This window comes from Amyelois transitella, chromosome Z (assembly GCF_032362555.1).
Source record: "Amyelois transitella isolate CPQ chromosome Z, ilAmyTran1.1, whole genome shotgun sequence".
NCBI lineage: Eukaryota > Metazoa > Arthropoda > Insecta > Lepidoptera > Pyralidae > Amyelois > Amyelois transitella.
Window position 1 is genome coordinate 10,125,316 of NC_083535.1, and position 15,587 is coordinate 10,140,902.

The following is a 15,587-nucleotide window of genomic DNA, read 5'->3' on the forward strand; positions in this document are numbered from 1 at the left end:
TGGGATGTATGTGAGGCAATAAACAAGTTTCGATTCGAGTGCGCGATGGATAGCCTGTGTTTTTTTCAATATTAAATATTAAATAGAGGCAAAGCCCGCCCGGGCAATAAAGTTTGGCCGGTATGTATCACCTGGGCCTCCGCATGTTCCGCAGCCGACAATCTTATTTTATTGGCTAGTGTTGGGATCAAGCGCATTTTATCGACATAAATGCATTACATTTGTAATGTCAGGAGTCACTAGCGACCTGTGCCGTTGCAGGTTTATAGTATCATTTGCACCCGAGCAAAAGATGCAATAAAACGTCAGGTGTAAATGGTTTATACGGCTGTGAAAATAGTACCAAATCCATTTTGGTTCAGCAAACAGATGTAATAAGGACATTACCTCAAACATTAATAGATAGCGTGTTTCAACATAAATTAAGTATCTATGCATTTCGGCAATATGCAGAATATCGAAAAAGAAAACAAATAGTTTTATAAGAAATATTCTACTTATTGATTAATTACAATAGGCTAAAAATACTATAATTAACTAAAAAATATTATACTCATAGATAAGTGCACTTTTGTTTATAAGCCGTATTGAGATAATGTTCATCTGGCTACTGAAAACTAGCTCATCATTTACCAATAGCAACTCTAGTTAATAACGATATACTTACTTCATAATTAAACCTCAGTGGAACTAAGATGGAGTCAATTCCACCGCAGGTGCATTACTGCAATGGATACTTCGGAGTTCCAAGGCGGGCAAAGCTTTGATACATTTCAAAAGGTTTGTATGGATTACTACTCTATCCGGACGACAAACTTCTAGGGAACTAGAAGGACTAAGATTTCTAAAAACACCGGTCAAGTGCGAGTTTAGTTGGCGAACAAAGTTAACTTAAGTTTGATATTGCACAGCATAAAAAGACCGTAAACTTATTTAATAAACTAGTTATGTCCGCGGCTTCGCTTGTGAATTTTTTCGCGCATGAGTTTTTTTCATAACTATTAGCTTTGTTACTTTGTAAAAGAGTTATAAATACGGAAAATACATAAATAAAAACTTTGATTGACAAGATGATTAACAAGATTTCAACTAAATACCTGTAAATAATCCTTTTTACTGGCATACAATATAGGTTCGATAAACGGACAAAAATAATCCTACATAATGTTCCGATTTTCTCATATATGGTATTTTGAAAGGTATATCTATAAGATTGTAACAAATTTTGTATCACGCTCAATTATGTCGTTTCATGATTTCTTGTGTGTATCGTGAGTGAGTATGTCTTGCCGTTGAAAGAAAGGATTAAATGTACTACACTACGTCAATTTTTTTTAATTTCTCTTACCAATAAAATTACTGCTTAAATATATTTAACTAAGATAATAACAGTCTAATTGACCACACATAATATCAACAATATACCCTATATATTATAAGAACCTTATGAATATTAAAGTAACAACATTTTTATTCAGATTTCATTCGAGTCGTGTTATGTGTTCTCTCCTTATTTTGCATCTATAGGGTTTAACCTACTCGGAATGGCTTCATATTGCCAACTTACACGCATAAATTGTACCCAATCTGTATCACTGTAGGTCGAGATGGGAACGCGGCCATTCAGCGGACCCCTTCCTTGTTTAGGCTCAATTCGGCCTCTTTTCAGTCAAAGGACCCCTGATAATTCCCGAGTTTATACGAATGTATGACATTTAGGAGTAAATCAACATAAGGAAAGGGTCGGACAGGTGAGTATTCAGTTGCCAATTTTACGACGACGAAAAAATAAGATCTGCGGCGATTTTCCAAATGTTGATATGGCATGTCTTAACTTCTTTCTGTCCTCTATCTTTTCGAAAATCATAGATAAAAATAGAAAACTTAAAAGAAAGATAAAGGAAAAAAAAATAGATTCGAGCTAGATTTTAGGCGCCTATTCTGCGATGGATTTATAGTCCGCCGATTATCAATAGTCAGCCAAAATCAAGTTTATTTCTGCAAAAGATAGCTTCGTCTTGTAAAGAATTGAGTACACGCGAAAATAAGTATTTGTAGTTTTTAAATCTGACACAGTTTTTAAAGAGCCTGATTGTGGATACCGTAACTCAATGTGAAGTATTAAGTTGTTCTATAATGGCAAACAGAGCAAGGCACATACCTCGTCCGGGGAACACAAAACTCGCGTCTGGTCAGTACAGGTATCCGACGGCTCCCTGCCATCTAACAAAAAGCATACATCTGAATTTTACTTTTTTGTTTTACAAAAACGCACAGCCATTGAATTCGCAGTTGCAACCTTCGCTCAGCGTCAGTGTATGCTTTTTGGTAGATACGAGAAATAAAATGTGAAGGGATTTCACTATTTTAATTTTAATGTAAAACCTTGAATGTGTATTATCAGACAAATTATTAAAAGATAAGCAGTTGAAGGCAATCGCTAAGCCATCTTAATCATTGTTCTTGTAAGCATTGTACGTACGTATAAGTAGAAACCTAGTTACTTGATAATATAGCTTCTTATAGAATTAGTACCTACCTATTATATCCATCATGCCTATTTTACTAGTATGAAATCGAATAGAAAATAAGTTTTTTGATTTGTCAAAAAATTACTTAATATCAGAAACAAATATATACCTATACCTACAAACATGGCCTGTTTTTATGCAACAATGTATTGGAGAGATTATGTGACACTTTGTTATTTGATATCTACGCATCGTAACCTTAATGTATCGACCTCCTTATCAATGGCAAGTAACAGCTCCCAAAATAACGCATAATATCATATTATATCATTACATACCGGTGATCAAACTGACCTTCATAACTTGATAGAAATGTATGATTTGCAATAAAAATCGTAAACTTATATAAACACTGTTAATTAACTCTGATATCTTGGCCCATAAATCAAATTTAATCTCACGTGTTTCGATAAATTGCGTGAAAAAAATAAAACAAATCGATTATTTTTCTCTATCCTACCATTCCCAAAGCACCACGTAAGTGGTCACTTGGAAATGCGATAACAAAATGGAAGATTAAAACAACATGTTCAGTTACAAGGTGTCGCGATTACTTTTATTTTTATTGCCTTCACTTGCACCAAATGGAGATTATTTAATAAAACGAATAATCGTTGTAGAACCCATGTATGCATTATTTTTACAGCATAAGCTGTTACTTTGAATATAATACGATTTATAAAATGTATAAACCATGTATGAAAAATAGGAACGTCAAGTAGTACGTTGTTACCATACAACCCTATTTAACCGTCTCCATACCTAAAACATTTTAATGTAATAGCTTAGAAACTGGTAGAAAACTAAAACCTTTGCAAAATAATGTAATAAAATACCTATTATCGTAAATATCAAGAATAACGATAGCTTAAGTCGTTAATTTTCAAAGTAATAATTAGGAAAATGTTTACTTATGAAAAGACTCATGTTCGGAAAGATTTCTGAGTGCCTGATAAAGGAGCCGTGAAATCGTTTTCAGCACGATATAAGGAACGTTACATTTTTGCTATTAAAGATATTAATAGAAATTGTATGGCAATCTAAGTTAGTATTTTCATCATGTACAAATGTTCTTGGAGTAAATCTTTCTGAAAGTCTACCTACGACTTTCACTTTTAATCCTTCCATCGTCATTTAATTTTAAGTTATTTCATTTAGGTAGCACTAGTTCCAGATGCTATCGCAAAAAAAAAACCTTTTTCTTAAAAAATACTAGTTAGTAAATGGGTGAGGTGACTGATTATGAGGCATGTCATAATTTGTTTCAAGGCAGTCTGAATTTGTAGGCATGCGAAGATGTAAATGAAACCGTAGGACGTTAACTGCCCGTATTCTATTTACCCTCCAGAGAATAGGGTTCAAACACAACTTCGAATCCAATTGATAGTTCTAGACCACCAAGACATTAGCCCATTCAAACTGACAAACTGTTGATTTGTATGTATATTAGCTTAGTCCTCTGCCATCATAGCGAACTCCAGCTTGTAGTCTTTCTTGCTTCCCGGTTTTTGCTTCAAAACCGATTACCTCGGGTTGTTCTACACCCGTGAAATAATCGGATTGGTTTGTCAGTTAAATACCTAATACACTATAACTAACGCGACCATTTTTTTTTTGCGTCAGAGCGGGACGCTTTCAGAATTTTGTACATAAGTAATTAAAAAAATATGCTATATACTTAATATATAAGTTAATTATGAATAATTATCTATACATATAATAAAACAGTAAAAATATTTTGTCTGTACATTTAGTATTTTTGACTGACTGTTCTCGTCAGCGAGATTTGAGTGCAATGTTGATATAAAAATTTAGTTTGTTTGCAAAAGCGGGACATTTTTGCTCTCGCTGGGGACAGCGGGACAGGCAGCCTGAAAGCGGGACAATCCCGCCGAAAGCGGGACGTATGGTCACTTTAACTATAACTAAAATAAGGACGACCAGGCAAAAGGTCAGGTCAAGAGTATCCGAAACCGTAGAGCTTGCGAGAAGAGTGTTATGAATGTGGATGAAGTGAAAAAGTATGCAGAGATCATGGCAAGTGGAAAGATATAGTCTCTGCCTACTTCCCAGGTAGTAAAAAGACGTGATTTTATGTATTGATACTTTTATTTATTTGGCGTGAGTGTCACAGGAATTTTTTAACAAGAATGATCGAATAAGTATCACCTTTGACTGAGTTACCTACATTTTATAAATAACATGTATTAATCACATAAGTAATTAAGATATTTCTTACATCATACGGGGTTGTAATTGGCAATGATTGGTCCACGTATGTATGTCCAACGCTGTCGTTTTGCTCTCACAAGCAAGACAAATTGATCGGTCGCAGGCGCAGCCAATATGCGACAACTAACATAAAACATTCTGATTGAATTTTATGATTAAATTATTACTTTCTGGAAAACACACGCGTTATTAGAAAGAAATCTAATGAACGAGTAACTTTTTTTACAAATATAGAATTTCGTAGGTTGAATTCAAAAGTGGTTATTTCGCATTCTTTTAATTACACTCACTAAATTTCCTAATAATAAAGATACCCAATTTATACTGTCGGCATATATGTGCATACCTGCTAAATACATAAACAAAGTAACTTTGCATTTAGTTATCACATTAATGAATGTTCTCAAGAGACAAGCAAACAATAAAGCGCATATTAATTCGCGAGAGTTAATAAAACAAACTTTGAATACTCTTGACGATCAGATACCGTATTAGTTTGCAGAAATAATAATTGCATTATCAAAAACCTTGAAAACGCGCTTTGTTCCCTCAACAATGGCGGATACCTATTCCCTCGGTATTTAACAATGCAACGAATGCATTTTAAAATAAATTAAGGCCGAAATGCGATTCGCACAATCAGCGATGAGCACATGTTACGGGTAAATGCTGACGAGTGAATAGGTAATAAGTATGTTTCATATAATTATTGGCTTTACAGATTACTTATACATGTTTAAATTCTGATTAAACCTAGGTTTTATTAGCGAAGTCTAAGCACATGCACGACAAGATAAATCAATGTGGATGAAGCCAAAAAGTATACAAGGATCGTAGGAAATGAAAAGATGTGTACCTAAGTTTGTACTGCCTACCGTTCCGGGAGTGGCGCGGTGGATGTATGGAAATTTACCATTTAGTAAACAATTAATAAGTATACAGCCAGTTTATATCAACAAGGCGTCAAAAGATTATATCTTAGAATCTTTTGAAGTAAGGCTGACAGGCTAACTAACAGCTCACATAAAAGTAGTAGGTAATTTTAAGAAAGGTACTTTGAAATTTAACAGATAAATACCTATGACAAAAAATATCTATCTATATATCTAAGTGAAAATCATATGCTACGCACAATTTAATAATATTGATTATGTAGCTATTGAATTGGTGAAATAAGAAATACTTTAAGGTGGACACAATTTAGTTTCCACAAGAATTCTCGACTCATACTTACCGGATACTAAGTTTAAAAGTTATATATTTTCAACGTTACTTTATGGGAAACTTGGAACAAAAACTAAGTGTTAGTAGGGCATAAAGTTCGCGCAGTGCCGCTTGCATTCGACTGTTAACTGCTGTTTTGAGTTCCAGCAGCAGAAGTTCCAGCAGTGCCGACATCTAATATATTCAGAGAGAGTCCACAACTTCTGTATTGATAGGTGAGAAAACATTACTTTTTCAATTCGATGAAATATGAACTAGTTCGAGTCCGTTCTGGAATAGAATAATTCCAAACTACTAAAAATTTTATCTCCCCTAAGTTTTTGGATAGAACTCTACACGTCTGTGCGCTAGAATTATGAAAATATTTACCTACCATACACACACACACTTCATAGTAACTATCTATCTAATAGGTAGAAACAAATACTCTGATGTTATCTCAGGTAACTATTTATATCAATATATGTATACCAAGTATTATATATATATATATATGAATAATTCATATGAAGGTGGGTACTTCTTGTAAGTTTAAACTTGTACAATAAAAGATTAGTCAGAGCGAGTTTTCAAATCCCGGACAGACCGAATTGAAATCATTTTCCAAACGTGAGATCGCGCGACGACGGTTTCCACCGTAAATTTTAGTACATTTGATTGCATTTGTAAAGCGACATTCGCATTAAGCGGATCCATTCGTTTACTTAATTAATTACACTGGCCATTTTGTAAATCCACACCCGAGACTTAATTTTCTTTTAGATTGCGAAGTTTCTCATTAAAATGGGCGGCGTAACACAAATATAAAGTAATCAAAATTGGTAATGAAAACGATTCGATTTGTAGCCGATTTGTGGTATCGTGGCAGTCGCAAAATAACGAGAGATTAGATCTATGAAATAGGTAGTATAAACGTGTTAATCATATTTCTGCTAGTGAATGATAATGGATTTAAGTTGGTTGCGATGATAAGTTGGGCAATTGATACCATGGAATGCGACTTAAAGAATTAGGTTGCATAATCCAAGTTCATCATTATATGAAGTACTTAGTGTCGTAGTGACAGACAATGCTATACATATTTGAATATTTTTAATAAAATATTTTATTGTGTAATATCCCATGCAAACAAAATCCCCTTAACTTCATATGTAAAGTTGATTAACATACAGACGATTTAATAGTTATTCCATACCGAAGCCATCCTCAAATATAAACTATAATGATCTCTGCAGAAATTTCAGATGGCGCTCGTTATAACTGATGTGTGTCCCGAAAGTGAGGGACGAATGTGCGATAAGTTACGGACGGTAGACCAACTTAAATTACACTACAATGGGACCAAGTGACTGCTTAGCTACGACACCCGGTCGACTACGCTCACTTCTGTGTTCAAATTTAGCGTTGTCATTGAAATTGATTATAGTGTTCCAGCATTCTGGCGTTTCCCTAAATACGTATCATGGTTGACTCAGTATTTGAACAAACGATAAAAGTTTTTTATTTTTTTTTATTTTTTTTTGTAGTTCATAAAATCAACACAATATTTTTGTACTAGCTCTTTATTATTTAATATATTATTATATATTGTACAGATCTACTTAGATCAGGCCTCTTAGGTAGATAGAGACTATATCTTCCTTAATCCCTTATTCCCTGCATACTCATTTTGCTTAAGGTACTCTTGTCTTGACCTTTTTTTTCTAGCTTACGTCGCCGATTTGATTAAGGTACGTTCGCCTTAGTCTTCCACTTCCGATGATCATGTTGAGAACATGATCAAATAAATCTAAAAAAATGATAAATGAAGACTAGGTTTGCAGCGTACGATATCTATATTTTAATGTGATAAGTCTGTCTATTGTTTTTCTTTTCAGAAACCATGGTCCATGCCAAATTTGTTTCCTAAAGACGTAACTTTTCTATGTCTGTAATTATAGTTAATAGTGGCGGTTACATCAACTTGTAATTAATTATTATTCAACGGTGCCATAGTTAACGGTGTATGTTGTATTTATATCTTAAATGCACTTTCTCCTAACGTAAGATGTTGTATGTTTAATGATAGTGGGATTTACAGGTTGACAACTTCACTAATTTTGCATCATTTTTAGTTATCTATTTACTACATAAAAGTTACTTTTTTTTTTATTTGAACGTTGCTGCTTTTTTTTCCGTATCGATTAAGAAGGCCAATCAAGAAAAACGAAATAAATCTTGGGATTCTTCTTTTAGGTAATTGATTAACAACTTGTTAACTACATGAATTGAGCCGCCGAGCTTGCATGAAGAGAGTTATGAATGTGGATGAAGCAAAGGAAATATGCAGAGATCGTGGCAAGTGGAAAGAGGTAGTCTCTGCCTACCCCTCCGGGAAAGAGGCGTGATTTTATGTATGTATGTATGTATGTAACTACATGAAGCTCAATTCCATCATTGACCCATTCAGCTGAACGTGGCCTTTCAGTCTTTCAAAACATGACTCTCTCTACCCCGTACGGGTGAAAAATATCAACTATCTATTCTTTTCTGTTTCTTTCTATATCACACACTCCAAGGAGCTCCAGGTGCAAAGTTGTGCATATTTTATATAGTATTTTCTGATATAACCAGCATCAATATCCGTCCAGAGAGGGTTTCGTTATAACCTTCGGACTTTATGGACTACACAGACATTTTATTCCCAAATAGTCTAGTAAATAAGGGTGCGTATATTGATACAAAATATATAAAAATGTTAAATATTTAAGTTTACGGGAAATGCTTATAACTTTGAGATATTTTTTTAGGCGATGGACTTACAACCTGGATCTAAAATATCTGCTAAATATTGTTTAAAATATTAAAACTCGCATGTGGCACATACTATATTTTGTATAAAATATTGCATATCAAGCAACAACAGATGTATCTAGAAGATTATAATTTTATTGTTAGGTAATTTTACCCTTGATTTTGTAACCAACAAAATTTTTTTGCTACGATTCTTCTTTCCTAAGTGTCTAAATTAAAATAAATCATTGTAAACAAGAAAGTTAAGTAACATTACGTGAAAATATTTGTTGTTATTTTATTATAATTAAAGAGAAAGTCAATGGTTTTCTTTAAACGTAGCTTGAGAATTATGGTTAGATGGGTAGTATTTTAGAGGCAAAACGCGTGAATTGAATTTTAATTACAATTTATGCTCCATACTTTCTAATTGAGTACTTTGTAAAACCTCTTTACCATATGTTGATATGTATTGTATATATTTTTAATAATTTAACTACTTAAGTTGGTAGACAAAAAGAGTCGATAAAAATAAGAGTGTAGATACGAGTAGGTATGCTCCGTAAGCACAGCAGAAATAGACTATAAGATAGTAGGACATTTCAAGACTATTGACAAGGCATTTTATGAACATTGACACTTTTGGTAACGAAATTATTGTAAATCTTTAGAAAGGACAAATGAAATACCTTTCCACGTTTTTCATAAACAGTTGTCACATAGGTGGGTTACATATTTCTTAATCTGGTCTTAGATCTAAAAACAATACAAGTCTACTTACAAACTTATTTGCAACTAAACAGAGATGGAAATGCAGTGAAATTGTCTTTATTTACAGTGATTATTCCAAAAATGTTTCAGTCATACGCACTCTACCCGACGTGAATACTTTATACATCCTAATCAAATACATGATTCCTTCATCAAGGTGTTATGTATGTTCACCGTCTTATAAAATATTCCCTTTCCAAGTCTCACCTTCCAGTATTATTAACTTATAGGCATTAGCGCGTGTTATCGTACCAGTGAATTGAGTTTATGTAAATATACATTCACACGTTTCATCCCTGACAGGGTAGACAGAGCTAGTCTTGAAAATACTGTAAGGCCACGGTCAGCTGTACGGAATAATAAAATCTAGATTCAAATAGTGACAGGTTGCTAGCTCATCACCTAAAAAGAATCCCAGGTTTGTTAGAAGGGAATTAGCTGGTAGGTACGCACTTTATGTTTTTTCTTCGCTACAAGACCAGCATGAAAGCCTGCACTAGATGAAGCTCCTATTTCGGTAATCGCCTTTTACGAGATCCATGAAAAAAAGATAATGTGATCCAATTGTCAAATGCAGGGTGCAGGCCATACGACACTACTTATATACATTTAAATCAAAATTATAAGTACTCAGGGATGATGACAAGTGGAGAGATATGGTCTCTGAAACGTCATTTTATGTGGTGCTCTTTATAAATAAGATTCAATTGTTCCAGACAGACAATGTTCTGTATGTTCACTTCTGAGAAAAAATGTAAGAAACCCAGACTAAACTGGCCAAACTTTCCCCCTAACACATTACAGTAGCCGACGACTACCTTACAGCAAAAAGTAAATGCGCACCAACTTATTTCCTTAGTTCGTAAAAGTTTACTCAAAGATATCGCGCGACATGGCACCTAACAGGATATGACAGTAAAGTAAGTATAAGAAAGCTATGGAAAAGTTATTTACGTAACCAGTCGGTACAGGATTATTTTATTAAGAAATTTTTTGCCGCAGAATTAAAAGTACTGATATAACACCTTATCCTGAAACCCTAGGTTTCTTGCAGGGCAGGACAAAACCGGAACAAAAAAGTGGAGCCTACTAGCACAGGCTTTTATAATTGCCTGATAGGAGACTCCAACGCCTAGTTACTTATACGAGTAAGATCATTATTCTGTATAACAAAATCAATATTTTTTTATGGTTATATGTGTACAGTGAATATGGTGGCAATATTCTAAAACAAAGATCGATCAATTAGGTACTTATCATTTGAACAGACAGCAACTTTAATTTTTTTGTTTGAGTTAATTATACCAAAATTACGTTAACCTGTATTTTGGTTATAATCCGGAGAAACATTTGTAAAATACATAGCTCTGTTACATGCGGTTACATAGCTAAGCAAAAGTTTTTCAACAATGCTAACTTAGTTGCATGAGCCACGGCAACTTAGATCAGCAGCCGTAGGAGTAGAATGTTGATAATTAAAGGGCAAATTTTCGCAGTAAACGATAATAACAAAAGTTAGGCGTGTTCCTGTTGCAACTTTCTTAGCTAATCATGCGTCTTCAGAATTTCGCATACATGTTATGCGGAAACTCAAATGATTCCGCGCCTTTATACACAAAGTTTATACACGGATAAAATATAAAGGTAAAAAAAAATTATTTTAATATTTTATATATTTTTTATACAGACACTTAGAGAATTATGTACTTTTAAGTCACCATGTAAATTGAAGGTGTTTTGAGCACAACGCAACATGCCATTTTGAATAATTTGCAACGCACATCCACGACGCTGTCAAAGTTCACCAATTTTCGCGCCATTTCCTTTAGCTTGTTACTTTCCATAGGGAATTTTGCAACATTAAAATTATTATTAACGTCAACTTTTCTGCCTCGGATCTTCGTCTATTTTGTTTATGTAAAATGAAAAATTATTGAAGAAAGACTGTTAATCAGAAATTTGATTTTGTACCTATGTACGTATGAATAAAATAAGTTTTATTTTACGACTTTATAACTTGGTAATACTTAAATTTTAACTTACTTGCGAAGTTAAAAATAACTCACCAATCCGTACAATGCCTAATAAGATTTCTGTGACTGTTTGAAAAATGTTCTATTCATATAAATAAATTTGTAATACTTATATGTTTATGTGGTTGTATCTAACTAACAAACTGTTTGCATAAATAAAGACAAATCTAATCATAAATAAATAATTTCTAACATACAGAATTATGGATGTTAGTTCAAATGGCATAACCGCAAAATAATTTTATTAAGCGGTTTTGCTATTTTAGCTTGTAAATGGAACATACCTAATACATACTTAACTTTCCTGATATGCTAGAAATTTATTCTAAAATTTACCAAGAATTTAATTTCATAACCCAGAAAATCAAGCCGTTTTTCATTTTACTTTCACGTTCTAATAAAGATCAAAATATAAAAAGAGGGATTATCCTAGCTCTATCTGAGGTGGCTATGTGATCTTACCGAAACCAAACCGGATAGTGTGACACTAAACAGGAGAGAAAGTGGAAGGAGTCGCCATCAACACTCGATTACAGCACGAGTGGGTAATTCTTTAGAAAGTTATTCTCCGAATTTGGCAATACCTACTGCTGTTATGCATGTAAGATTTTATTTGAGTTTTCTATAATCTATCTCAAAGTACCTATGATAAAATTAATCAAAATGAAAAAAAATAATAAAAGTAAGTACCTAGGTAGCTACTTATTTAAAACTTTTGTCTTACATTCATGCCACTTGAGTATCATTTAGCTTGTAGGTAAATAGGTAGGACCTCCACGTATCTGACATCGTTTACTAAGTCGACAAGGGTAGGTACCTACATAGTCAAAGGATTACTAAATTTTTAAAGTTTTCAAGATTTTTTAAAATCTATAGACATAAAAGAAAGATTTGCTTCAGTTTAATTTTAATTGATGCAAATGTAAATAAATGAGAGTAAAGAGTGGTATACTGTTTTTAATTTGGTAAAACGATAATGTACATACAGAGTACGTCTATTGATAAATGTGGCGATAACAGTAATCAGAGTGGTATCTGCTTGACACGTAGCGGGTCAGAACATCCGTGCGATGTTCCATTATTAATAATAATAAAAAAATACTTTTTTAATTTCAATGTAAACTTATCCAACGAGCTTGCATGAAGAAAGCAATGAATGTGCATTAAGTATGCAGGGATCGTAGCAAGTGGTGAAGATGTAGTCTCTGAATACCCCTTCGAGAAAGTGGCGTGATTGTATGAGTGTAGATAAATGTAGTTTTAGAAAGTATTGGGATTCATTATCCTGAACTAGTAACTTCAAACATGTAACTGCTAAGTTAAAAGTTTAAACCAACCAACCAAATTTTTATATTTCGTTTTGTAAAATTTTTGATTCGTTATATTTAAGTAGTTTTTATTTTTTACGAGTACAATTCACGTGCCCTCTTAAGTATTAAGTAGGTATATATTTTATTCCAAAGACCCAGAATTGGAATGGCAAAGAATAGGTTTAACTAAACTTAATTCAAATAATGTCATCTTCCTACTGGAGATTTTCTTAGTTGAATTTTCACTAAGGAGAAGTATTTTAGAAAAAAGTCACTTGACTTGAAGTGTGGATGTACGGAACTGACATTTTATACATAAGTTAAAATATTTAAAAGAAAAAGTTTACTTACTTACATATGATTAAAGATATGTAGGTAAGTTGATTTTTTCATACTTAAATTTACCTACATTTGCGAAATACGATAACAGTTTGTGAAACGGATCAATTATTTTTCCAAGAAAATCATATATGAATTTAATGATTTTACACTGTAACCGGGTTAAGTGGCAAACACGCATATGTGGTTTGTAATTATATACAGAAGTAAAACTCATAGCTAATAATAACGAGGCCATCGCTCTCATATTTGTGTACCTGCTTACTTAGGAGTAAATTCATGGGCGACACCAAATAGATGTTTCTACTATGAGTTGCCGGTACAACTCATATTGAGAATTATTAATTTCTATTTTGTATACTTACTTACTTGAAAGAGTTTACTTTTGTATTGAAAGGTGACACTTCGCTGCAGTACCTACCCACGCGCTCGTAGGTTTTAAATAAAAAATGTAGCTGGAAAAAGTTTATAGCAACAAGATCCCATTTTTCATTACGCTTTAGACTGGTACTAAATAGATAAAGTAAATACTCGTAATTGTAATGTTAGTAAAAATAGCACGCTTGCAAAATTTGTTCGCAAATAATATCTTACCTGGAGTCGAACTTGTGACCGTCGTCCAAAGTGCCTGTGTAGTGCATGGTAAGCATATCGCCATGCTTAGACTTTACGGTACATCCTTCTGGAACGCTAACCACGTCTACCTTCAACTCCTTGACCTCTTCCCCGGCCAGCGAAGCCCCCACGAGCGCCAATACCGTAAGCACATAGCGTAACGTCATAGTGAAGTTACGAAAAGTTATTGCGAGGGAAATGCGAGCGATCCGTTAGGCGACTGGAAACTAACTGAACGGGCTCGACAACTTCTGCTCGGATAAAGTTTGCCGACTGCCATCATTGCATCGCAGGGTTATTGCGCCGTCTTGCTCATATGTGTCAAATTTAGGTTGTTGAGAGTGAGTAGGATATAATATAATCAGCGAGCGTGTTTGTGTAGGTGACGCGACAAGTCTCTGTAACTGCCACGCAAGCGATGACGTTATGATCATCCGCGGTGCGTTCCACTTTTTCCAAAACTCGCATACTCGTAAAATATTGTCGAATAACACGTATGCGAAGCGACATGTGCATGTATCACTCACATTTCGTTAGCTCCATTTACATCTACGGCCAACGATTTATAATTAAAATAATTACATTTATTTCGGCGAAAAAACTGAGTAGGTATGTACCTACCTATGTTTATATGAAAGTGTAATATATAGTCCTATCTACACACAACAGTGCAGACATTTAACTTTTCATTAAGATTTATATATTATGAGATTTAAGAAAAATTTGCGACAATACAATTCTCATGCCATATGCGAAGGATCCATTTATACTTAGTTGCCGTTGAAATAAAATAGTTAATTGAGTAATTTTTGTTTAAAGTAATTTTAAAAACTTATTGCAGTTAAGTATAATACTAATCCTCAACAAGAAATAAAAGAGTAAAATGTTTAAGGTTAGCTATTATTTTTTATGACCTCATGAAAACATGACTATCTCAAATATCAATGTTCAATCATCTCAAATAACAAAAAATTTATAAAATTGTATATACAGACAGATTGACACCGGGAAAACTTTAGAGAATTGTTTGCGACGCTAATAGGTTAAAGATATTACTTTATTTGATAAAGATTAATTATTAAATTTACTTCCATTTACTAATACAAACTAAATTAATTAATACCTCCAACAAGGTTGGCATCAGACAGAATTTACATTATTCTTTACATCAATGGCTTTGTATCGAAGAACAATTAATATGGAACAATGGACCTGTAATAGTTCCCTTAAATGTTTACTGTTACACAAATTGATTTGTCAATAACACGGCCAAACATTTTAAGGGACAAAACACAGGGACCGTCACGTAAATTAATTAAATAGATTCTTGTTGCTTTGCGACAGCCATTAATTAATTTTTATTTTTTATTATAACACGGTGTATATGTATCACTTAATTTAATAGCTAATGGAAATTGATTAATGTGCAGCTTTTTATAAGTTTTTAATTCAATATTTCCAACATTTCGTATGAAGAATATCTTTTATGTTAAGCTTTTATTATATATGTATATATATATATATTAAATTAAGGTAAAAATAATATTGTTCATAATAATTTATTATTTCTACGGTTGTTATTATTTTTTCTACAGTAGGTACTTTATAACTTCTTTTGATAATATTATTAAGCTTCGAAAACAAGTTGAATAAAATCAAGCCTCATCCGGAGGGGTGGGCAGAGACTAGATACATACATCTTTCCCCTTGCACGAGCCCAGCATTCTTTCATAACTCACTTCAAGCAAGCTCGTCAGTTT

General features: G+C 33.3%; 1 protein-coding gene across 1 annotated transcript in view; it reads right to left on the reverse strand.

Moving 5' to 3' along the window:
* LOC106134032 (FK506-binding protein 2) overlaps positions 1–14,078 on the reverse strand; it is a 46,122-nt gene extending 32,044 nt beyond the window's left edge. Inside the window, exon 1 of the mRNA XM_013333980.2 lies at positions 13,807–14,078. Within this exon, the coding sequence (XP_013189434.1) occupies positions 13,807–13,994 (188 nt within the window). The 5' untranslated portion in view covers positions 13,995–14,078. The remainder of the gene's footprint in view (positions 1–13,806) is intronic.
* Between the last annotated feature and the right edge of the window lie 1,509 nt (positions 14,079–15,587).